General features: G+C 36.1%; 1 protein-coding gene across 1 annotated transcript in view; it reads left to right on the top strand.

Moving 5' to 3' along the window:
• LOC134532270 (paired box protein Pax-6-like) overlaps window positions 1–4353 on the top strand; it is a 112749-nt gene extending 108396 nt beyond the window's left edge. Inside the window, exon 6 of the mRNA XM_063368689.1 lies at window positions 2745–4353. Within this exon, the coding sequence (XP_063224759.1) occupies window positions 2745–3185 (441 nt within the window). The 3' untranslated portion in view covers window positions 3186–4353. The remainder of the gene's footprint in view (window positions 1–2744) is intronic.
• Window positions 4354–25868: the final 21515 nt, after the last annotated feature.

Genomic DNA, 25868 nt, shown 5'->3' with positions numbered 1-25868 from the left:
GTGATACATTTGTTTTCATTCAAATTTTGCGTACTTTTGAAATGTATATTTCTGTTCCATTTACAATAATAAAAAATATATATATGTATTCCGTGAATTGTGTGATCTCTTTGAATAGTTTCTTGCGCTGCGAAAGTTCAACCCGTCATGCTAACATTTCTTCTTCTTTTTTTTTTTGCTCTTATTTTACTGCTCATTCATTCCGATAGCTCTTTCGTAATCTACACTTCGTCTCAAATAACTTCCGACATATGTTTACCAAATATTATATTATATCGGTAAAAAGTCACTTGTGTGAAAATCACAAGCTGCAAAGTAATGTCAACCAACATCAGAATAATCCTAAAGGACAATCCACTCATTAATATTAATGGCAAAAAAAACTTTTATGAACGAATCGTCACAGTATGAACAACACTAGTTGAAAATTAAACATAGATTTTCGTAAACATTTTCATATATTTGTAATTGCTCTGAAGATAAACTCACTAGAATCATCTTGCAGTATTATCACCACTACTACAACAGCATCACTACCACTAATACTACCACCATTAAAACTACCATACCATTACTTATAATTCTACCATTTCTCCTACCAATAACGATACTACGACCACAACTACTACTTCTTATTATACCAACACTACAAACAATAATGCATTTTGTAGCGACTGCAAAAAAATTTGCTGATTAAGACCTGTCCGAGTCCAAAGTTGAACGTTTGTCGCCGGTGCTCTAATATTAAAAACGCTTTTGTTTTATTTCAAGCAATAATTTATGTTGTTTAATATTTATTTTAAATGAAACATATAGCTGTTGGAATAATTTATATTATAGTAAAATATAGCAAATTTTATTTCAATTTATAAGCGACTCCTGTTTTATATTTACAAAAAAAAAATATTAGTTGAGAAAATATTCCTGTATTTAAAATATGTAGTACTTTGTGATTGGTATCCTAAAGTGATTATGATCTCATTTATAAACACTAAGTGATACCTGTGCTTTGAATTTTTAATATTTTATTGATATATATAAGTGCTTCTTTTTAATTATGTTTTAAGTAATTATGTCTGCGTGGTTATCTAAGAGAAAATAGATTACTACTTATATTATAGGAAGCACGGATTTCCACATTTAAATGCATTAGTTATGAAATTTAACCAATATGCTCTTTGAAATTAAAACTACTTTTATTTTGGTTATTCAGATTAAACTATCTTGAGTTTGACACAATTTATTTAGATTATTTACCTATTTGTTAAAAAAATTAAATACAGTATTTTTGTTTTATAAAAATTGTAAAGTATTAAAAACCCACCTTGTTAACTAATATTTTTAGGTATTGAAATAAATTTATTTATCATTGATTTCTAGTCACATAGTATCATAGTTGCTACCTTAAACTCTGGGATGTTCTCACTATGACAACTTGTTTTAGTTTTTGCTTTTGATAAATGATAATGACTTTTTTTGTCTTGGATAATGCATGTCAAATGAACTCTCTTAATAGAGACATGTGTTTTTATTAATTTTCATCAATCTTTTTTAAACTCATGTACCTGCTTTTGTTATAATCTTTTAAAGGCTGGTGAGGCAAAAATGAAAGGTTCGAGAGAAAATGAAGATAAGTGATGCATTAAATTCTTATGTTATAAAAACATTTAGTGGCACTAAATTCATTATTTTGTACTTTATAACTGTTTCATTTGTAACCACTCGAAATTACAGATTAAGGCCCAATGTCTAGTGTTTGTTTTTAATCTTGGAATCAATTTAGATTAATCATGTTGGCTTTTTTATTTATTACGTTTGTTAAAGATGTGTTGAAGGGACAAATAAAGAGTAGCTTAAGTGTTATATATATTTTGAGAACAAAATAAAGTTAAATAATGTGTATTTGTAGGACAGACAATTATAAATAGAGTCATTAGCGGTAGGTTCGTTAAGCGAAAGGGTAGTGTTATTGAAAATGTTAGACGTTATAAGTAAATTTTTATAAATTTTACTATTTTCATGACATATGATGAACAGGGCGTAGATTTTTTAAACCTTCATATAATATGGTAGCAAGAGGAGTATACGGTTTAGAACGTTTTCTGTACATATTGATAAATGACTTTATAAAAACGAATTTCATTTACTGAAAATAATATTTTCTTCTTTCAAATGTTTCTTTTAATACAGTAAAAGAGCTACTCACAGTCATTAAAAAAACTTCCAATGATAGCTCATCCAATACTTGTCTTTAAAGAATAGGTATGATTACACCAAGCAATATTATAGATTAAATGTGGCTTGATTTATTACAACTATAGTATCCCATAATGTTTGCAGGTTGTCTAATTGTATTCGTGGCCTTTAGATTTTCCAGGATTTATATAAATATGCTAACGCGTTTAATAAAAATCATGTATATAGGTAAATCGTATACCCTACGGTAAAAACCCGAATGTATACACCATTTTAAGATACTGTATGTAAGACGTTCTTACGCATTTTCTCTCGAACATAGGCCTACTGCAGTGATATAAAAGTGATTTGAAGAAGGCCTGATATTTCACAAATTCTGTTAACTTGATTGAAAATATATATATATATATTTTTTTTAAATTTCGATTCAGAAGATGCCACAGAATTTGACTCGGAAAATCAGGCCTCCTCTGTAATGAAGGTTGTGTGGCATGAGACTGCGAACAATGCACTAAAACAGCTGTGTTATCATTTCCATTGACTCCCAGGTTTGGTTTTCCAACAGACGGGCGAAGTGGAGGCGCCACCAGCGCATGAACCTCCTAAAACGCTCCTCGCCCCAACACCCCCAGCAGTTCGCGCCCAACGCGGCGGCACCCCCTACCACCTGTGGGTCGCCGGCGCCCGCTTCCACCCCTGGCTCGCCCCAACGCTACACCTCCCCCTCCACCATCACCACCAACACCACCACCACCGCCTCCAGGCCCCTGATGGGCGGAGCAAATAGCGCGTTCAAGGCGCTGCTGCGGCGGCAGCCTTCGCCGTCTCCGTCGCCGGCTTGCTCCTCCGGCTCCGAGGAGATCAACGTGAACGACCACTCGGACGACGAGGAGGACCGCGCGAGGCTGCTGCGCCCTGGCGGCCGCGACGACCCCTGGGAGTGCAACCAGCCGCTGCAGCTCACCAAGTACGAGCGGGAGAGACTCTAGCGCCCTGAAGCCCGGCCCTGCTGACGAGACGCGAGGGATACTAACTCTGCTGACACGAGGCCGGTGATTCCAGTTACAGTGCCGCACCACTGCGAAGGAACGGTCTCACGGGCACGAGAACAAATAGAAAAGCTGGGGAGAAAAGATTTTGCTGCACCCGTCCGCCATCTCAACTTTGAACAGACTTCTCGCTGTCCTGACAATTCAAGTAGAAGAAAAAAAGCACAATTGTTGAAGTTTGACTTAAAAGTGGCAATCTCCCGTTCGAAGAATTATTTTTTCCCCCCTTCTTTTTTTGCTAGAGAATTTGTGAGCCTTCGAAAAGAAACTGAGGACAACGAGCTCAAATTTTGGACAAGAGCATCGTTGCTACAACTGTCAGTCGTGTCAATCCCTGAAAATTTTCGCCTGCGCTGACGCAAAACTGGCAGTAAAAGAGGGGAGGTCAAAATAAAAAAAAATCGTGTCATTTCGGATTTGGAGTGGCTGAAACTGAAAGTGGAGATCGTTTTTCGTAAATGTCCATTATTTCTCAATTTGCACTTCAGAATACCTGCAGAGGAAAATATCAACGAAGATTTAAGCCATCCAGTGAAGTAGGGAGGAATAAATGCGTATAAAACTACTTGCAAGCTACTCTAGTCGCCCGATGTCAGCAAATAAGTAGGAAGGAAGAAGACGTGTACATTTAATGGGCCATGTTCTCTACATAAGTCTCGCTGATATTAAATGGGATGTGACTCACAACGTTGGTGAGATAAGATGTTACATATAGCTTCAATGATTTTTTTTCTCTCTGCCTCAATGGATCGTTTTAGTGGTAAGTCGTACTCGGACAGGACACTAGCCTAAGGTTCAAGTGCTAATGTTGTTGAGTGTGATTTGCAGCTCTATTTTATAATGACTAAAACATTGACGACCACTTGGTTTTAATGGCATTTGGCACCCAGAGAGACTGTTTACAGCCCTCAATTGACTATTTTTTACTTGAACCTCAAAATATTCTAAATGTCAGCCAATTTAAATAAACTTTTAGCACGCTGAATTAAAGACAAATTTGCAGATACTTTGGATAAATTATTTTATATGCCCAGTGATTGAAAAAAAAAAAAAAACCAACGATTCGTTTGTAAATTAAAAATAATTTATAATTACATGAATACCGCACAGCCTTGCGCAAATTATGTCTGCGTGTTTTTAAAGATCAAATTCTTATGTAATATAATTCTGGAGGTTCTCAAAGATATCTCTGTAACAAACATTCTATATGAATAAAAAATTGTAATTGTTATTGTTTTGAATTACTGTAAAATTTTCTGTAAATATATAAATACATATTACATGAATAAAATGCATTATTATATATTACAAGTATTAATAAATAAATAAGACATAGAAGATTAAATTTTAACAATGTAAGAGTATTATACATTTGTATTTACTTCGATTTTGTGTTGTTTACTTATCTATTCCTTGGATTTTTTTTACTTTATAGTTAAATATTATTATAAAAATTACAGTCCTCATGCTACACATTGGTTATTGATTAACATCGCATTGTGATATTTAGATAAATTTATGGTTAAACTCCGTCTCATCATCAAGGTCATTAGAGACGAATGAAAGTTGAATAGGTGATATGAAAAAGCAAGGGTAATCATAAATGGGGAACACATAAGTACAACGAGAAAATCCACCAGTTAACAGTGTTCATACGTTTAACACCTGTGATAGATTCGGGTTATATCCGACAGATAACCAAATGAATACCTCTTTGGTAGAAGGCAAATTTGTTCCCATGTTCCAGCATTTTCAGACAAGGTAAATACGTGAGTACATTAATAAAGTGCATCAACTAGACATGTAGCCTACCAGTGCACATGGTATGAAATTTGAATACAAAATTTCAGCATTAGTGATTTTCAATAAATTTTTACTTTCCATAAGTTTTGCTTATTTTAAAGACATGAAGAAAAATGGAAGGTAAATTTATTAGTAATAATTACGAACTGGTGAAAGTTATGATCACGTTTTGAGGTACTTAAAACAGGAATTTAATTATTTTTTCTCACTATTTATTGGAATTTAAAGCTGTAAATATAGAATGAAAAACTACACATAATTTAAAAAATGCCTTTATAAAATTTAAATGCCTTAAACTACAAATGAACGCCATGAATCCAAGTATATATAAAATTTAATAGGTTCATGGATATATTTTATGAATGAAAAATAACTCACTTCCTAGTGTTTTTGTGAATCAGTAAAGTCTCAGAAATTCAGTTTTCAGCAAATTTATAAAAAAAAATTGAACCTATTTTATAAGGTATCTAGAAGAACGAAGAAAAATCAATACTCTAGTTTTATGAATGAGACCCTCTACAGTTTACCTTTGTGGGAAAAATGAAAGCTCTTATGAAACCCAGTTAATTTAGTTAGAGCTGGGTTAACTTGATCCTCCAAAGGCTGAGAGAATAATAAATGATGAGATAGACCACGCGTAAAAGCTTCGCAGTAAAGCAATTTGTCTCCTGAACATTTAAACCTTGTTAAAAAAACAACACTGTTGAAAAACATGTGTTGTGGCGGACGCATCTATCGCATAAATAAAAGCTTTAAAAATCGCGTCACTTAGCATAAAGTCCAGTGCAGTAAGATTTCTAAATATCTTATCTAAATAAAAATATTAACTACGCCCAATTCCAGCTTTAAAAAAACATATGTCTTGTGGATACATTAGTAAACATACGCACTACACAATGGGTACATACATTTATTTTGACAGTTACGTTTGCAAAGAGCAAGATAAAGTTTTCACCATGCTAAGAAGACAGTCATCATTCGGCACAAAGTTTAAGCTTTGGTTGAGATCGAGACAACACGAGGCATTTGGAATTGAGACCGTGAAGACAAGTGGCTTTATCAGCCCTTTCTAGCGATTTGCTGTAGTAAAGTAAGTATAAAAAACGTGTTTCATCAAGTATTTTCTAGCTGTCCACCTATGATTGTCTGCAATTAGAAAATCTTTGTAGTTTTGCGAGACCATGTAACGATTATCTCCCCAGTGGTTAAATATAATCAATATATTATCAAAGTAATATAAGAGTATAAAACACACAAATCTGTAAAGAGACCTTGAGTGTTTGTAATATCCATTTTTGCTTGATTTTTAGATTTGAAAGTCTTTTAAATATACTCCTCTCGGTTGCCTAATTTTTATCACATTTAAAATGTATATTTATTGATAATTTATCAGTGAAAGTAGTTAAAAATAATAAAAATCCAACATTATAAAAGCCATTTTGCCATAGCGATTTGTGTGAAGCTAAAGTAACAAATATCTTTCTCGGAAAAGTCGGTTCACAGGTTAAAAAGCTTTAATAAATCTTAAATAAGAGTTTTATGATATAAAAATTAATAATTTGGTGTGTACGAGTACTATTGTTATGCAAAACACAATGATTTATTCAATCGAAACTAAATGCTTTTGAAGGTAGCTATGTCAAAACTAATATATCGAAATAAAAATTCCCGTGTGTGTTACAAGATGTCATAAGTTATGATTTCCCAGGTAAATGTCGCGTCGTGTCGTTTTGATAAGATTGGTGATATTTTTAATGCAACAAGATTTTAAATAATTTACATATCTACACTACAAAGTAAAATATAACGATAAAATAATTATATATATATATATATATATATAAATTTTTGTTTTACTTGACTTGTAAGAATCTTTTAAATTGAAAAAAATTCAATATTGTTCACTTACATAATGTCTCTTGATAAATTCCAAAAAAATAGAGCATATATACGGAATAAACCTTTTTTCGGCCTGGAACACATTAAATAAAAACTTCTATGATTATGCTCTGTGCAATTAAGAACTACATACAGATTCGCTTTTACGAGATTTCAAAGACGTCATTCTGGCTTTCTGGATGAATATTTATTACATCAAAAGTTAATGAATTTTGGTCTCCTTTTTATTAAAAAAAGAAGCTAGTTATCAAATTAATCCCTGAAACGAAAAATAAATTCGTAGCACGAGGTATACAATACTAGACATAACAGAATCCCTTACTTTCCTTGAAAATAAATATTATGATAGATAACCTGGTGTTTTTTTTTCATGTTGTACTTTATTCATTTTAACTGTAAGGACTGGAAAACAAGAGACGTAAGAAGTTAGCCAGCTTGTGAACCCTACTGCTGCCCAGAGAAAAAGTTTTATGCAATACAAAGAATTAATTTTTGTATACGGTAAAACAAATATTTGTGTGTTGTAACAAACCATTTTGTCGACCTAACTTTATTTTACGTGTAGCAAAATTGATTTCGTTCACCTAACAAAATACACAGCTGAGTTGACGAAACCATTTTTGGGTTAACAAAATATTTCCACCAACAAAATATTTACTTCAATTAACTGTATATATTCGTTTTATAATTTACAAACAAAAAATTTGTTCAGTATAAGAAACTTTTCTCTCTGTGTACAATTTACATGATTTATTCATATAAAAATATACCACAAACATTTGCATGCAATCTCTTGTTCAGCACACCCTTAAATCTATATTCCATTAGTCTATAAGTCAGTTTATCAGCATGATATGTAAGACATCGTTAAATGTTCAACTAGAGTTCATCAAGAAGATGGCCTTACCTCGTATTTTACGTATTTTATTCACATAAATATATATCTTCTTTCAATAATTAACAGGCTTCATTGAATTTTCATCAAAATTCATTTTCCTGCAAGTTACCACAATTAGTAGGAAAGTGCTTCAGTTGGAGTGGTTTTCGCTTGTTGGAAAAGTCTAAGTAATATCTATGAAGAGTAGGTATAAGCGAAACTTTTTGAACCCTAGCGAGTAATGCCATCACTTAGCATACAATGTCATCACAAAAACATTAAGTGAAATAATTTATTTTTGATCACTCAATAATCCAGGAGACGTGTACATATTTTGCATAACAGGTTGACGTAAAACCATGCACACGTTGATTCAAATGTTTTTAAATGAAAACTTATCACATAGCAAGATGCCTTTCTCCACAATCATGACTAGAGTTGCAAACTTCACTTCTCACATGAGAAACGAGAACAAAAATTTTTTAGAAAGGGTGGGGAAAAAATAGGGAGAAGTTATGTGTTAAGTAGACTGGATACTAAAGAAAACTTCACAAGTTTTTAGAACCAGTTTAAATTTCATGCACTATAAGCAAGTCATTTAATGAGAATTCAGATATAAACCAGAAAGAGCATTTAACTAACATCAAGCATACAAATTTTTTCCAAAATTAATTGTTAGTAGTGAACAGCAGCAAGGCAGCAGCTCTTATTTAATTGTAGCATATTTGTGTAGTCCTCCCGGAAATTGCCTTTGTAACCTAATTGAAATGATTCCATAATATCTTAACACAAGAGTTATCATGAGGCAAAGATGGTACCAAGTCACAGATTGCCTGACTACGTGAAATATTACCGTTAATAAATCAAGCTGATTTTAACATTTATGCAAATCTAATTTAAAAAAATATATATTTATGAAACCAGAAGACACAAAAAAAAAAGAATTTTTAGGAAGGTTTTGTTACGTGGAGTTTCATCACCTAGTTTTGCACAAATGCCGAAGGTAAGCTGGTCTTCAAGACAATTGTCGTGTTCAACAACTTGGATAAACAACTTGATACTCACTACTTGACTCATTTACAAAGTTAAGCTAGGACCACCGATACTCGACAAAAAAAGCACGACCCCTAAGCCATCAAGGTCACGAAGATCTGATCCTTTTCATTAGACTTTCGGATCACTAACTTTTCCCGTATTATTACGCGGCTTGTTTGTAACAGTGACCGGCAGTTATAAGGAGTGGCTTTAATCCACACGGTATTTGTACCTCAGACCTAAATGATGTTCAGGCAAGATTTGGAAATTTAGACTTTATTGAAGTTAAACTTCTAATGCGACTTCCAACAAGGTTGCGTTAAACGTTTAACGCTAACATGGAGGGGGTATGAAAGCGCTTTTGCGTTAAACGTTCAACGCTCCTGGGGAGGGGGAATAGAAAGAGACGGAGCGAGAGTGAATGCGTGGCACTCGAACGCATGCGCGTAGTATACCTGTTACAGGCCAGCGCGAGCGTTAAAGCAACGAGTAGCGTCCAATATTCCAAGCACATGCGCCTGGTATTCTTGCTATGCAGCGAAGTTACAGTGTGGGCGTCGTGAAATTAGCTGAAATACGTACTGGTTGTTCTATTTTATTGTTCTATTTTAATTTATAATATTCATTATTTCATTTACTTGTTTTTTAGTTTGATTTGATACCATATGATTTCACTAAAAATAAATTTCTACCCCTTCCTATTTTCATTTCCACATTACGAAGTTTCACTTCTTCCGCGCGGAGGGACTCCAGCACTATTTTTTATTTCGGATCATGTCTTTACATTTGGCGGTTCTATTAAAACTGTCAAAAATTGTCTACAACTTTTGTAAGCTAAAAGAGACCAGTCCAAAGATTAAGCTCAGCCAGTCAAACTCTAAGCTCAGGTACAATGTAACTGGTCTTAACGACTGTTTGGAAAAAGAACCAGTTTGGTACACGTTAACCATACGTATCTTCTTTCAGGCCACACGCCCGTCGTGGTTAGTGAGAAACACGGTTTAATTTAAATAGCTTTTTTTTTTTTTTTTTTTACTTGCCTGTTGAGATGCCCGATTGTGACTTAGGCTTATTTGCTTCCGAGGTACAAATGTGTGCTGTCCAAAGGTTGGCATTCCGCTGTAAGCAGCCCTGGCGGCAACTACGCTACACCGGTTGCCTACCTATGAGGCTTTTATCTACCACACGTCTGTACTTCTTCTGGAGTTCATCTTATTCACAGTTACATTCCATGTTGAGGTAGGGCAGAATATCGGTTAAACTATCAAAAGTCCCCTCATTAAATATGTTGTATTATTTAGGTCATAGCCTGTATATTCCTCTAGTTTATTACGTGTTCTCGGAATATTTTTTAAAAATGAATTTCATTACATTAAATTAGGAAAAAAAGTTTTAAACAATAAAAACTCTCGAAAATCTTTAAATAAAGCGCACCGGCTCCCTCAATAAAGTGGTTTTTGACTTAGTAACCTAATTGAAGAATATAAGGTTCAGTATCTTGACTCCAGTTAGGCCATGGGTAAAAGTAGAGACCATTAATCAATAGTAATTAAAAAGCTTCTGAAAGATAACGTCAAAATTTAAGTAATTATTATGACTCGTGTCTCTTGATTGAGCGGAAATTTGTAGGCCCTGTCCACAAATGGACAGATGGACACAATGGACACAATTAATTTTATTATCCACAAATCCGATTTCAACTAATAGTGTTAACGTTTTGGTACAGTTAAAACCAGTTTATCTTGCGAATACGTTTAAAGTCAATAACTAGTATTTTAAAAAAAAATCAAACCTTTAATAATGTTACAGGTGAACCTTAGGCGTATTTGATAGTGAAAATATTTCACGCACTTTTTAAACAAACACACACACACACACACACACACATATATATACATATACAATGAAGGTGAGAAATAAAAATATAATTACTTAAAATAAACCAAATTACTTAGAAAAAACGTTATTTTATGCTAATACATCAAGCAGGATAAAATGCAGAAGAATATAATATGGATGTTAATTTCTTACCACAAAGTTCTCACTATCACAAAAAAAATATCTTCTATTTTTTTTTTACATAAAATCAAGGTTTAATATCCTACTACAGTTAAAGGTGGAAAATTTCACTCTTTAGGACACGTTACGTCGCCAGAACCCATCTCTTTACACATGGCCGTGGCGTCCCGCTAGTTACGGTGTTACGGACGAAACCATCCGCCTCAAGATTCCAGCAGTGAATCGTGACTACAGAGCATTTACAGCCACGACGTAAAAAGAAAATAAAAAAGGGGGGCAGCTTAATGCAAAAGGGAGGGGGGGGGGGCAAAGGAATAAACTTACTGCCTCCAAGTCCATTGCGGCTGCGGGACGAAACGTAACGCGGCCGTGAGTAACAGCGCGCCGGCCCGAATGAGAAGCGGCCGCCGGGCGGTAAGAATGCGTTAAGCCACACGACGTCTAGGCGTCACGACACCTAACGACCTTCTCAACAGGTAGCCAATGGGACGCGTCGCCCGCTACCAAAACGGAGCGCGGCAATGCAGATGTTTCGTGGCGCCTTAATAGCCGGGCCACAGGCAGATAAAAAAGTATATATATACGTTATTGCTTGACGGGAACCGGGTTCTGATTGGTCCGATAGACCCACGCGCCTACCAAGTCGGTGCCAATTAACGCCGATTTACTTAAAAAAAAAGGACAGCGTGTGGCAAGGGATCCGGATTTATGGAGGCGGAAAGTGATAATTAAGACCCGAGGTTCTGATTTATTCCGAGGGGGAACAGCGTATTCTCTGCTGATGTGGCGGCCGTTCAGGGTTCAAGTTACGATCCGCAAGCGGGCGCTAGAAGCCACTTCTGCTCCGATGGCGATTATCATCAGCGACAAACGTGACTGGCTGGCGTGAGCTTGTCGTAAACATGGCAACTCTGACGTAATTCATTCCCCCACCCACCCCCTTTTTCTTTTCCAGTCTGCGTTATGCTACTGGTCTAAAATTTTCCAGCTATCAAAATTGGTTGTGTAAATTCTTTTATCGGGGTGATTAGCGATTTTTCTGTATCAAATGGAATCAACATAGTAATATTAAAGAAAAATAAGTCGAGTATAAGTATATTTAAAAAAAAGTTAACTTTATTAAACCGCCGTATGCTAAGGAAAATAATTTTACATTAGTGTAACTGTTCGGTAAAAGTCTCTGATATCACACTTTTCTGTGGTCAACAAAACGCAAGAAAATCTGATCGGTGCCGGATTAAAAAATGCGCCTAATCTGATAACGGCAGATTAAGGGTGCCAACTACTAGTGGTCTACGTATTCGTTCTCTCATGCTGTGGCGTAAACAGTGTCTCTGAACAACTTCATTAGGTTATAAATGTTCTTAAACGAACATTACGTGATGGTTTGCAAGTTACAGTTGGTAAATGGGTACCACTGGTACTACTTTTCTTATCCGTCGAAATTGATACAAGTTACATAAAACAGACTATAAGTCTTGCAGGTAGACATGGAGGTCATTTGAGACAGCAGCACACACTGCCACAGGACACGGATATCGGTAAAGGTCTCGGCCGTTTCTTTCACAGAACAAGGAGGGAGATATAAATAAAAGTGCGACTTTTAACAGTGGAAATCGAAACCATATTTTGCACGACATGTGACACTATCTGTTGGGTGGGACTCTTAACTACTAGAGAGAAAAAAACTCGGTTGGGAGGCATAATTCAAAAGGGTAAGCTTCAAAATGATAATTAGCTACTTGACGACTAATATTTGGTGGACTTAAAATGTAAAAAAAACACTTAATACTGTTTTGTAATAAAAAATCATCTTCGGCATATACACGAATAGGAGATGCAGTATTTCTGGTACACCACACCACATAATATGTGACTTAATAACAAAACTAATTGAATTTATTTTGACTGGATTGTTTGCCACTTCTTACAATCAATGAAGCTTTGTTAGTGATATATTATATTTGCTACTATTCTTATGGTTGGGCCCAAAACTACTTTAAAACTAACTCTGAGTCTTGGCAATTAGAGGTTCTCCACCATGGTTTCGTTTAAAAGGAACCAGCCCAGAGAACATATATGCCAATTTGGTGTCCATACATATTATTTTCTCAAACTCTTGACACAATTTTTTTGCAACATAGCACAAATTATGTTTTATACGGAACACTTTAAAACCATTTAAGAACTAATTGCTGATAAATTTTGAGGTTGAAATACTTATGTGTAGGTGCCAACCAGATGTAATCTAGGCACGGTCATATAATATGCTATAACTTTATTCTACTTAGCACAAAATTTGAAATTTGGACCTCGAGCAGTAAAATTTGAGCACTAATATTTAACGTAAAAATGATACCAGAAATTGGATGATTCCCGTAGGCAGGTGCTAACTTGACAAAACTTTCTTCTACGTAAAGAGTGATATGACCTTTTTGTTTACATAGTACAAAAGTTTGGTTTCTAAGGCAATAATTAGCATAATTTTAACCCTAATAACTAAAAATTAATTAGTTCAAAATACCAAAATATGGGTGCCAACTTAATGTCAAGCTAACCAAAAACACATACTATACGATCACTTTATTTGTTTAAATAGCCCACATTTAGAAATAATGGCTACGAGCAGCACAAATTAAAAACTCATTCTTGACGTAGAAAATATTTCAGAATATAAAAATCATCCATAGGTGGGCTCTTAATTGACACAAATTTTTGTAACATTAAAAGCGCATAAACGTTTTTTTGGTTAAATAGCACAAATTCCGTTTTGTACAGCAAAAGTTCGCACTAATTGAGCAATGATTATTGACAAATTGGAGTTCAAATATGAAATACATTAGCACTAACGTGACATATGTGCCCAGAGAATACTGGCCCGGATGGATTTCGGGAAACTAAAGAAAACAAAAAATCAAACTGTAGCCTATATGACTGGGATTCGAAACCTGGGCCTCTGGAACTGAATACTATATCCTATCACTCCACAATTTCGGTTGATTCCCTACGTGAGTTAGTTGCGTCTAGTTTCAGGTCATAATATACTGTTTACGTGTAACACTTTTAAACGTGTAGACCTTTTTAAGTGGGTAAGCTCTAAACAAATTAATAAATAGTAATAAAATACTTTTTACGTAATTTGTTGCCAAAACTTTACAGACAGTGGTTTGGGGTCATAAAAAAAAGAATTACTCGATTTTATAAAATGATTTTTGTTTGTTTTTAATGCAATACAATGACTACTTATTATTATTATTATTATTAAAGTTTACACATAGAAATACTTATTTGATATTATTTATTCACATTTAAATATTATACACATTGTGGGATAAATAAATAATTTTTAAACCAATTAAATTAAAACATATAATTAAGTACAAGTAACATTCATTGCCTTTTAACGTAACATGTTTCAGTTATGTCCATTTAATTGTACTTATTCGCATGCCACAAATAACTTTTAAAATTAATATTTGGTCCGCTACATATGAAAAAAAATCATGAAATATTTTTGTGTATTTTTTTTCTCGTAAAAGTTATGACACTCAAAGAGTCTAAAACGTGTTACAGAGTTTAACTTAAAAATAAAACGTTGATATAAAGTGGGACGCATACCCTGAAGCTTATTTCCAGATTGCCTGGCGTTTAATAAAATTATTTAAAACTCACTCAAAAAAAACATTTTCCGCACACAGCTATATTAATTAATAATACTGTGCTGTAACAGCAAATCAAAGAAAATACTTGGTTATCAGAAGAATACTCGAACATGAAGTTGAAACCCGCTATGAATCTTCCCTCTAACAAAGTAAAATATAAAACATTTAAATATGATTTTTATAAGAAAATAAAGGAAACACGTTGGCCTTGATTTCACAGGAAAATAAATGACGTTAACTGAAAAACACGTCGCATCGGTGATAATACTTTTGGTAATTACGTAAGAAAAAAAAATTCAACGCATTAATTCGCAACACCTGAATTAAGTTGTGCGACTAGAAACCGGCTGGCGAATTCTTCGCTAACCACCGGACGAAGGCGATTGATATCAACTGCGAATGCTATCCGGGATGCGTTCGTAACTTCTCACCCGACGTAAAGTCCCCCCCCCCCCCCCCCCAAAAAAAATATATATATATATCCACCACCACCACCGAAACACCCTTCCTTTATGACAGCTGTAAATCAGCCCCTCCTATCGAGTTTGAATGTCGAACATGGTTCTGGACGCGCCTTGTGGCTGCGTTTTTATTGCCAGCCTGTGCTTCGGCCAACTGATCGGAGAAACCCGCGGGTTTAATTAAGGCGGCCAGGAATGTCCCCCCCCCCCCGCACCCCCTCTCCGCACCTGATCAACACACCTCACCACAACACCAATTCTCTCTCTATCTCTCGACGTCAGCTCACTCACGATACGAAATAAACGTAATCGACCGCATTTGCTCGCGAGCCACACCCGACGTTCCGTGACATCCCGTTGCGCTGCTGGCAACACCCTTAATTACAGTTTCACAGGTCGTTATGTTAATTGATCCGCTCCCCGAAACAACCCAGTGTCGCTGACATCAAATAATTTTCTTTTTACGGCAGAGTTACAATTCATCTTCGTCTGCACTTATGCATCGTACTTATTACGCTCACAGTTTAACCATTCAGACACAAAGTTAATTTTTAAAGTTATTATTAAATTTTAGTGTCTTCCTGCAAATATTAGAAAAATAAGAATAAATACCTTAAAATTGTTTTATGTTTGATTTTTGAACTCGAGTTTATAGATAAAACTTTAGATGTGCCAATGTAGGTAATTGAATTAATCTACTCAACTTAGTCCTGATATTTGAACTCAAGTAACAACTAAGAGTGTGTTTGCTTCACAGAAGTTCATTTTTTACTAAAACAATATATTCAATTAGATATAGTACGTTATGAGATAAAAATTTATTATGTTCTTTTAAATTTTAGATAAATTAATTAGTCATCGCAATTAAATGGGTAGCTCCAACTTGATCAACAAGAACAATATTTAAATTAATATAATGAATTTACTTTATAGTTAAAGTCTATCAATTTCATGCTATAATTATTACTTAAGGTTTAACAATATCTCCACTGCTGACGTGAACACATAAAAAAAAACATTAGTTGCGTGGCCAACACGCACGGTGGAAGAGAAACTTCACAAATAAAAGAATAATAAATTTGATGGGTACACAAATATTTAAGACACATGCGAGCATATAGGCAACTGTAGAGGTGTGCGAGTGTAGGCCATCCAAGAGGTGTTCCCCCGTATTTCTTCGTTAACCCGGCGCTCTTAGCCGTAAGGCCTAACCGTCCCGAGGCCCCCACGGGCGTGGATACTGATACGCCGTATACGCGAATCAAGAAAGCCGTTAGAGAGTTGGCTATGGCGAGAGGCTGAGGCTACACATCCCAGCATCATCACCATCTCGTCCCAACTATCTCTCTTCAGCTGACCAGACAGTTGGCTGTGTCCCTAGCCCTTAGACCTTCTCAGTGCTGCTGGCGCCTACCTCTATCCACCACGTGACACGGGGACTCCTCAGTCACCCAGGGAACCCGTGGTCCGGTGGAGGCCTATCCCACCTTTCCTAACTGTCCGGCTAGTAACCGGTGCTGTGTCGCTACTCACTGCGTCAGCTCTTCACAGGGCCAGGGAACCCTTAGAGTCTGCTCCAAGCGATAAGAGCAGTGCGAGACCTGCCCGAGCTGATCCTGGGCCGACAGAGGAAACCTCAGCCGGGATCCATTCACAACAAGGCTCATCCCGCACTGCTACCAACTTGGTGGTGTCCGGGCAAACATCGTTGCTTTTGCCACCGCGTGTTCGAGGACCTCGACGTTATCTCTGTCTCTCCCCCGGCCACCCCCCGTGGTGAATACTGGCCGGGGGGAGGGGGGGGGCTTACAGCTGTTTAGGCCCGGGGGTTCCTGGCACCGCCGACGGCGCGCTAGACTCCAATCCATAGGCCATTGGGCTCTTTACGTAGAGACCGGCCTTTGGGATTCACCCCCAGGGCTCAGTAGTCGAACCCCCCAGGAAGGTTTCAGTCGCATCTGCTGTAGCCCGCAGATTCAGCCCTATCGCCGTTTCTGGTTACCATCCGGACATGGCTGAAGATGCCTGAGACAGGAATACGCTCGGCAGAGTCCTCCCTAGCGTCACCCACCGGTGTCACGAGGAGCCAGAGGACTGCACTGAGTACCGAGAGGCCACGTGTCCGCATCGCTGCAACCTTCCCACAGGGCTGTTGGATCGTGTTTGGGATAACTGTAGCTGGCAATAGCTCCGACACCTCATTCGATGTAACTCAAACCAGTGACTAAGTCATGAGTAACTCCCCTATGTTAAATCTCTTCTAAAACTATTTTAAGTAAGGCTAGTAAAACCTGCATGGATACAAGGTAAACAGTAGGCTTAGATGCATGCAGTAAGTACAGGAGAATACAGGAGACAGTGGGTGGTCCAGACTAAGTGTCGGTCAGGACAGGAGAGATTCTACCACGCGCAGCGTTGAGGTTCTTGGACGCAAGGACCGCTTTCATATTTTGTTCGACCGGGATTCTAATAACCAGAGACGCAAGCACCCCTGGTCGTGAGTGGCTAAACTCCCCACCTAACCGTTTCCAGCTGCACCTGAAGCTAAGGCAGGAAGGCTGGGCGTTCTGATACAGAACACAGTCGAGCTGTGACTGGTCTCAGTGGGCAGCCATGATTGGAGGAGCCATGACGTACGTGAAGTGAATACAAATGAAGAGCAAGTACGAGTAAACTCGGACAAAGTTCCATAGTTACCATTAATGGCCTGATATATATTGTGCAAGTTAAATATTCCGGTACAATAACCTCAATGCAGTTCCATAGTTACCGTAAATGGCATGATACTTACTGGACCAGTTAGACGTTACGACACTGCTTGAAGTGCAGAGCATCCATATAAACCCAAACTTAAATTTAGTGGGCAAAACAGTGGTCACTATGTTGAGAATACATTTTGGCATGTAATGAGTTAAGATTTATGATAGTGAACGAAGATATTTTGTGTTGATTTAGTGCTTTTTAAGCGGGAAATTCTAATAACCCCAAAATGTATTAAACTAGGGATATTAAGGTTAATGGCATGGAAAACTTTTGGTGCTGTATTAGTACTCCCGCAGGAGTCAGGCCTACACCCGTTTGAGAACATGCGCACTTAGCCGAGTGTGGAAGTCTCCGAGTGATCAGTGAAGCAGGCGAGCGAGTGTGCGACTGACAATGTGCGCGCGTGAGCAAGTATGTAAGTGCACAAGAATAGAAGCGAGCATGTATGCTATTGCACAAGAATGCTAGTAAGCTCAAGTGCAAAAATTTCATTGAGAGCTGCTGCTGCCAACTGTGTTTTCGGCAAGTAATTTTGTAGCTAATAAAGTACTTAATAGAGTTTCACAGTTATAAAAAAAATGGTTTAATGGTGAAAAAAAATCTGCAAAGAGACTTGTAGCAGTCTGCGTCTTTTAGCACCTATTTCGATTTAAGATTCTTTTTTCCGTTACGATCTGCACACAGGGCCTACGTTTAGAAAATGTTCCTTTGGAAACCACTTGTTAAGAAATAGTTTTTAAAACTACAACAAAAATATTGTATTTTTGTACATCAAGTGACTATGGTTGTTTCGGCATCTATGAAATACGTTTTTCGAGATAATACTGAGTATTACTTACGAAAATTGGCGCATAATTTTATATTTTAATTGAGTTTCATTCAAGCATTGTTTTTTTCAAACGATGTAAAATACCATTGAATATTAAATAATTAGAATTTATTTTGTTGTATCATGCTTATTCTGAGCTGAAAGGTATTCAGAGAACGCTTTACAAATAACTTTTACTATTAGAGGCACTGAGACAACACAAATCATAAATACCCGGGTAAGATTCCGAATCCAGTATAACCACGAACACTATTTTGTAGTGATACAATTGGTTTCATGTAAATGAATAAATTTACAAAATATCTGTAACATTACTTGAATACTTTTGTTACTTTCAAAAAATAAGTTTTAGTATGTCGAAAGTTTTTAATCTCGACTTACCCTAACGGGCGTAAAAACTTGAATACACAAATCACGTCCGTCTGTCTTGATACTATTTTACTACCGTGATCGATATTCAACGCCGACATTCTTTAATTGACATACATTTGCATATGCGCGCTCACTCGTGCCATTCATTACTACAACTTTCTCAAAGCGGAAAGTGGTAGTTTTTTGCCCGTCAGATAAAACAAAAAAGGTACTCAATTAATGTTAGAATTATCCGAACCCATTAAGGCTTTGATGCACACGGCGTAAATTTCAGATAGCTGGTTTGTATACTCCTTAAGATCATGGGCTTTTATTTTCTTCGGTAGTGAATATTTCAACTAACTATTAAGACAGGTTTTATATGTATATACTGGAGGCATTTATCTTTAATGCTGAGTGTGGGTATTGTACCCCGCAAATGCAAATGCAAATTCCTTGAGTGTATTAGAAAAAAAAGTAAAATAAAACGTCAATGTTTTGTCCTTGTAAGAGTATTGAGTATTAAGTACCATATTACCTAAAAATGTTATGTTTAAAATAAGTTACGTTGGAATTACATGGCATTTAATACCTGACGCATTATGATATTTGAGGAGTGTCACAAATCTAGTGCTCAAAAATGTAGTTTGCTGGACGTAATTAATGTAATTGGTACACACATATTAATTTTCTGGTTTAGTTTCTACAGATTTTATTAAAACATAATTGCAGGTGATTGTGTTTTAGTTTTATTTAACAAGGGATAATTTCGAATCATCTGTAACGCCGATTTTGGCACAAAAGCGGTTAGTGGTAATCTTTTACTGTGAAACGTCAGTACGAAGAAATAAATAATATTCACTCACCCGGAAAAGATGAGAGAAATTATCTGATGGCAGGAAGCCAGCTGGGAAGGTGTGTTCCCAGGGTGTTTTCATCCCAGAAACGAAATCATCTGAGGATCTTGAGCAAAGCTTTGTTGGCGGGGGGGGGGGGGGGGGGGGTAGGAAGGGGAGGGGAGTTATAGCTTGTGCTCGTTTTCCGAGAATGACACTATGTAGGGAGGGGCAGGGGGGAGGAGGTTAATAGTTCTACTGAGGCAGGCGAGAGGCCTCGGAGAGACTTAACTCATCTTCGCGACCAGGCTCTTGAAAACACCGCTGCCCCTAATCGCGCAATTACCCGACCTATCGGCGCGCCCCATCTGTCGATTGATAAGCCGAGCCACAGCCCGCGACAAGAACTTCTCCGAGATCGCGCCTTCCCCTCGCCGCCCCCCTCCCCTTAACTTCCTGTCCACCTTAATTCTCCAGCCTCCGCCACGCCCGCTCTCCCATCTTGATAGCGGGACCAATAACACGCCGACCCCTTGTAATAAAACTTGCGACCGAAATCACTTTCCGCGTTTCGATTACGAGTGGGAGGAGGGTACTAGCGGACCTGAAAACATATAGCCCTTCTTCCGAAACAGGTATTATCTGCGGTGGCGCGAAAGTAGATCTAAAATCGTCTGACCGACAGGCAGTACACAGAAAGTAATTTCATTTTTGCCAAAACTCTATAAGGTTAAAAAATTTATGTTACATATGCCATTGATAGTTACACTGTTACATACATTTAAACTCAATAACGAACAAAAAAAAATATGAGTGAACAAACACACGTAAAACAAGCCAACATCAGCCAATGTCAAAATTCATATGTATTGAACACACACAGAAAAAAAATTCACAGCATGGACAAACACAAAGGACGGGACTTTGCAAAACTAACAATAAACAAAGTCAAAAATTGACCCTGGAAAACACAGCGATGATGTTAAATAGATCATCTGGACAACACAACGACAATACAGAGACGCAAGGGCAAACCAACAATGTGACCAAACAGATATTCTGGACACCAAAATGAAAACTACAAAACCGAACACAATAGACTTCCCAAAACAAAACAGTTGCGACGTTTCGGGAACTGAGATCTACTCTTTTCCTCAGGAACAAACAGACTGACTTATATTCTTATGTTTGTGTACCTACAATATTCCTTATCCTTCTAAGTGTGAAGTTTTACTAGTAACGTGCGTGCCGGCCACGCACCCAAGTGTTCTTAGAGACCTATATTTAATTTTTTACTATCATTTATTTGGAAAACTTTTCTGACTTACAATTTTTCGATAAGAGTACATAAGTTTCTCCAAGTGCAACATAACTTAAAACTTCAATTTTTATTTTCAGGTGAGAAAATTTCTGACATAATTAAATTTATTTTAATCACTTATACTTTAAGCATATTTAGAAAAAATAAAACTTTCAATTCGGCCAAAAAATAACTGTTTTTAATAGCGATTAATAACCACCGGTTAATGTATAGGTTAATTAATTTTATTTTTGTTTACCTTCCAACCGAAATATTTAATTATAAATGTAGGTTTAAATACTTTTTATACAAATAGTAGGTATTTAATTTATTGTAACGAGCCAATCTTGGTCATCCAGGTAATATTTTTGTAGTATTTTCATGTACTTCTCCCTGCTTAATATAAACGTGAAAGGTAAAAGTTTTGATGTTTGCAACTAAATCACGTATTTAATAGCCAACCGATTTAGATATAATTTAGATCAGAGATAACTAACTATATTAAACAATAGGCTATATGAAATTATCAAACTCCATCCCTAAGAGGGGGATAATACAATATGTTTGGGTCTAAAAGCCAGATTCCAACAAACATAATGCTATGTATTGAAAGCTAAGAATCTCATATTGAATTTTTAAAATTATATCGCAAAGGAAAGTGAAACTTTGTCGTTTCCCACCAGGCTGCCAGCCAGCCTAAACTAAATTAGGAAGGGGAAATTCAGTGTGCGCCTGTTGAATTAAAATATGTAAATAAACATTGAAATATGTTTTGTTCGATAGCTTTTATAATTAATTTCGTGCTTTTGTCGCGAGCTGGTGCATCGTGCCTGGACTCAGGAGTGGACATAGACTCAGGTCGACCGAAGTCGGTTAGGAAAAGTATCCAGTCCTTCATCGCGAGGCCCTAGCCTCAACATCTACGCAGTCGTAGGCTACGGAGTGTGTATTAGTGTACTGTCGCGGGCTGGTGCATCGGACCAACACTCAGGAGTGGCTAAATTCACAAAATTACCACATGTGGGAGCATCATGTATGTAGTTATAAATGTACAAGTCACATTTCGATAGCGGTAGTGCTTTTTTTGAGTGCACTTGTCCATATATCCTAAATTGTAATCATGAGTTTATGTGTAAAAAAGTAATAATATACACACAGTATCTTAAAAAAATTACTCCGTTTATAAACATATTTTGTAATTATTTGTAATTTAGTTACCTGCCATCTAGTGGCAACTAGAGAATCTTGGTTAACCCATGTAAGTTCGGGAATATCAAATAGTCTACTATTGAACTCAGTACCGGACACTTGCCATGTTTAGCATGGAGAAACATGGAAACCACGGACGCTAGCACTTCCTTGCGAGAGTTTTATGGAACTTTGTTCAGAACAGTGGACGAAATTGATAATTATCCCTGCCTCATATGCTTCTATCATAAGCTCTTATGGCACGTTTCATGTTGCATCATTTGTTTTGAAATCAGTCTGCGAGCTTGTATGGTGTGAAAATATTGGATTATAAAAAGTGTAATTCATTTCACATAATACATATACTTTTCTTATTCTGGCGTTGTTATTATATATGTTATGATAGTGCATTTCAGACACTAAGTTCAATGGGAAAATTTTCTCTTGCATCAAAAACTGTTTGGAGCTCATAAACACAAACAATTTCATTATAGTTAACATCAAATGACATTAATTATTCAGACTAACTTAATATCCCAAATTCTATAGGTAGTGATTTCAAGTTCTTTAAGCATTATTGACCCTAATATGTATTAAGATTTTTGACAATTCATTGCAACTGAAAGGAACATAATGATATAACCACTTATGACTAGGATAAATATTAATGTTAAAATCGTGTCTGAGAATTCTAACCAAGAAAGCTCAATGTTGTTTGTTTTAATCCAACTATTAATAACCTCTTTTTCATAATACCTAATGGAAGCAGTGACACCTGACAAATTTACACATTTTTATTTTTTAAATGGCTGTGTATAGTGCTATTAATTATTTAATGCATATATGATCAACAAGCGTTTCGTATTACCTGATAATTTTTTAGGGAAAAAAACATTAAAGAGTGAAATATTTTTACAAACATTTTGTTAAATGTCAGTTTTCGGGAATAAATAAAATCATTCTGCATTATTTTCCACTCGGTAACTGTTGCAGCCATAATTAGTCACATGTTGCAGCGGTTTTGCCGTTAAACTGATCGATTACCAGTGAATTACGACTGATATAAACGCTGATAAAACACCACGGTACATGCTGCGAGAACACACAAACATTATTTTATATTATAAAATTATTAATATATAAACTAGCCCAATGGAGCCGTAAAACAGTTACTTATTAAATTCGGTTAACACAAATATTCTCTAATGGTTTCAATATTCACCAAAACTCGTAACTATGAAAAATCTCCTTCAACCCTAAGGATCTAACATCTCCAACTTAGAACACTGATTGTAGTGATTTCCGCGATTTACAGGAGTTTCCCGTATTAAGTTCAATAGTATTAGGGCATATCACCATTATTACAGAAAAAATACTTTTTTATATTATAAAACTTTTTTCCGTTTTGTATTTATGGTACAAAAACTAGCACTCTAACGCTACAAACTTTATTATATAAGTAAAAATATATTTGTTAACGGATAATAAAAACCGTTATTTAACTATATTTTAATACAATATTCTTTCAGTGTCATGCCATTAACCATAGGCCTACAATGGAATCTTTGAACCAGCAAAGTTAGCCAGTTTTACGCAGAAGCGGAACATAGATATTTCGTTTGCCGTGGCCTTAGATATATACTACAGTTTTATATTAGACACTATTCCCTGAAGTTTTTTAAATTTAAAATAAAGGTGGCAGCATTGCATGCTGCTTTGGTTCATATATTGTAGTAGGTTTTTTAATTTACTGTACTATATAAAATTATTTAAGTAGTGCCGTAGAAAGTCGTGTTATTTTAGAATAAAATCATAAGGCAAATCCAATGCCTTGGACTTATCACCGTGTATCTTGCATCTTAAGCGACAACTCAAATCTAAAGACTATTACACATGGAGTGTTGTAACGCACGCTAGATATAACGCGCTTTAGTGGAATACCTAGGTTTATAAGAAAGCGTACGCTTTACTCGCGTCAGCATCTGTACCTACGCTTTCATAAACACCTAGGTATTTCACGCTCCATGTGTACTAGTCTTTAAGCTTCATCTGTTTTGCTTGCCGGACTTAGAAAAAAGGCCACATCCCCCCTTGTCCAAACTGTTTTTTTTTTTGCAAACTCGCCTATGTTGATAGCACCGTCTTTTTTCTTGTATTTTTTTTTTAAGGCGTATGGTTTGGGTTGCTTTACTAAGCCCAGCTAGTAACACCTATGGGTTCAGACCCTGCAGAAGTTCCTAGCTGTACAAACTGACGTGTCGGGTTGGATTTCCGTCGTGATTGTAACCTTTCTCGTGCACTCAGCCACGCAGTGCCCTATTTTTCAGTAATTATGCCATTGAGAAACATAAACTGATGCAATCCAATATTAGTTAGAACGTCGTATAATTAAGTATGTGAATATATGAGTATATAAGCAATAAAAACCGGGCAAGTTTGATTTTACATAAAAAATTACATACCTATTGTTAGAGACCCGGAAAATTCGCGGGTTCATTTCGTGTTATGCTAAAATTCAAATAATTATACCTTAGTGCTGCTTCTGTCATTGGTTCACTGTTAATCTGGAGGACTGAGGGCCAATTAGAGAACCTCACTCATAGAAGTGTCGAATCACATGCCACCCAGTCGAGACGACTCACAAGTCAGCAGCCAATGAACAGTTGGCATTTGCCCGAGTGTGTAGAGGATATTGGAGTCTATCCTGGAGGTCATTGAACCCGCGAATTTTCCGGGTCTCTACCTATTGTTATTATATATTGTGTATAACATACAGAAAACTGTTGACTCTGATTTAAAATGATTAGGAAATTCTGTCTCTAGAGGTGACAATGACGCAAATTTTGCCTTATAATGTACAATTGATATCTTCGTATTATTTCAGTGGGATGTAAGAAAATGAGCATTAAGAAGAAGAAACTTAGGAACAGTTACCTAGTTTGTTGTCCCAAATGCTCATGATTCGCTCGCTAATAGAGTTAAAAAAGGTATTTTGGTTTAGATAATAGTAAAACAAAAACGTCTTTGAATATACTTTAACGGGAGAAAATAAATTGAGCATATAAACCACATGAAAATATAGCTTTTGCGTAATTATTTATTTAATTTTCAATCTTAATGAGGTGAAATATGTTCGATTAATTTTATATAAATCATATATAAGAATACACTTAAGCAGAAGGTAATTGTTTTGGCATCATCTTTCTACATTGAAAAATTAAGGAAAATCAAAAAGTTTCAACCCCTGAAATTTAAAAAGATAAGAATAAGTTTGGACTTCTAAGGGCAACAAATATCACACTTTCACGGATATCGACACGAATGTGGTAGGTGTGACTTTTCCCAAACATATTTTACGCAGATGATAAAGTAAGCCTTATTTGTTCCACCGCAGGGGTGACATGTTTTAAGAGTTTGGTCTATTTATGGTCAAGCACGTCGCTGAATCCACACACATGGACAGTAAGCTATTTGAAAACCATATTGTGTACGCTTCAAAAATATAAGTCAGTGTTTCACAATGTTTCAAAATTGTATATGATTTGAGTTGAAAAAAATAAAAATAAAATTGTGGTTAAAAAAACTAAAAAGAAACCGCTT

The sequence above is a fragment of the Bacillus rossius genome, chromosome 5 (genome assembly GCF_032445375.1).
Source record: "Bacillus rossius redtenbacheri isolate Brsri chromosome 5, Brsri_v3, whole genome shotgun sequence".
NCBI lineage: Eukaryota > Metazoa > Arthropoda > Insecta > Phasmatodea > Bacillidae > Bacillus > Bacillus rossius.
The sequence above is the reverse complement of the archived record's forward strand: the minus strand, read 5'-3'. Positions and strand labels throughout refer to the sequence as shown.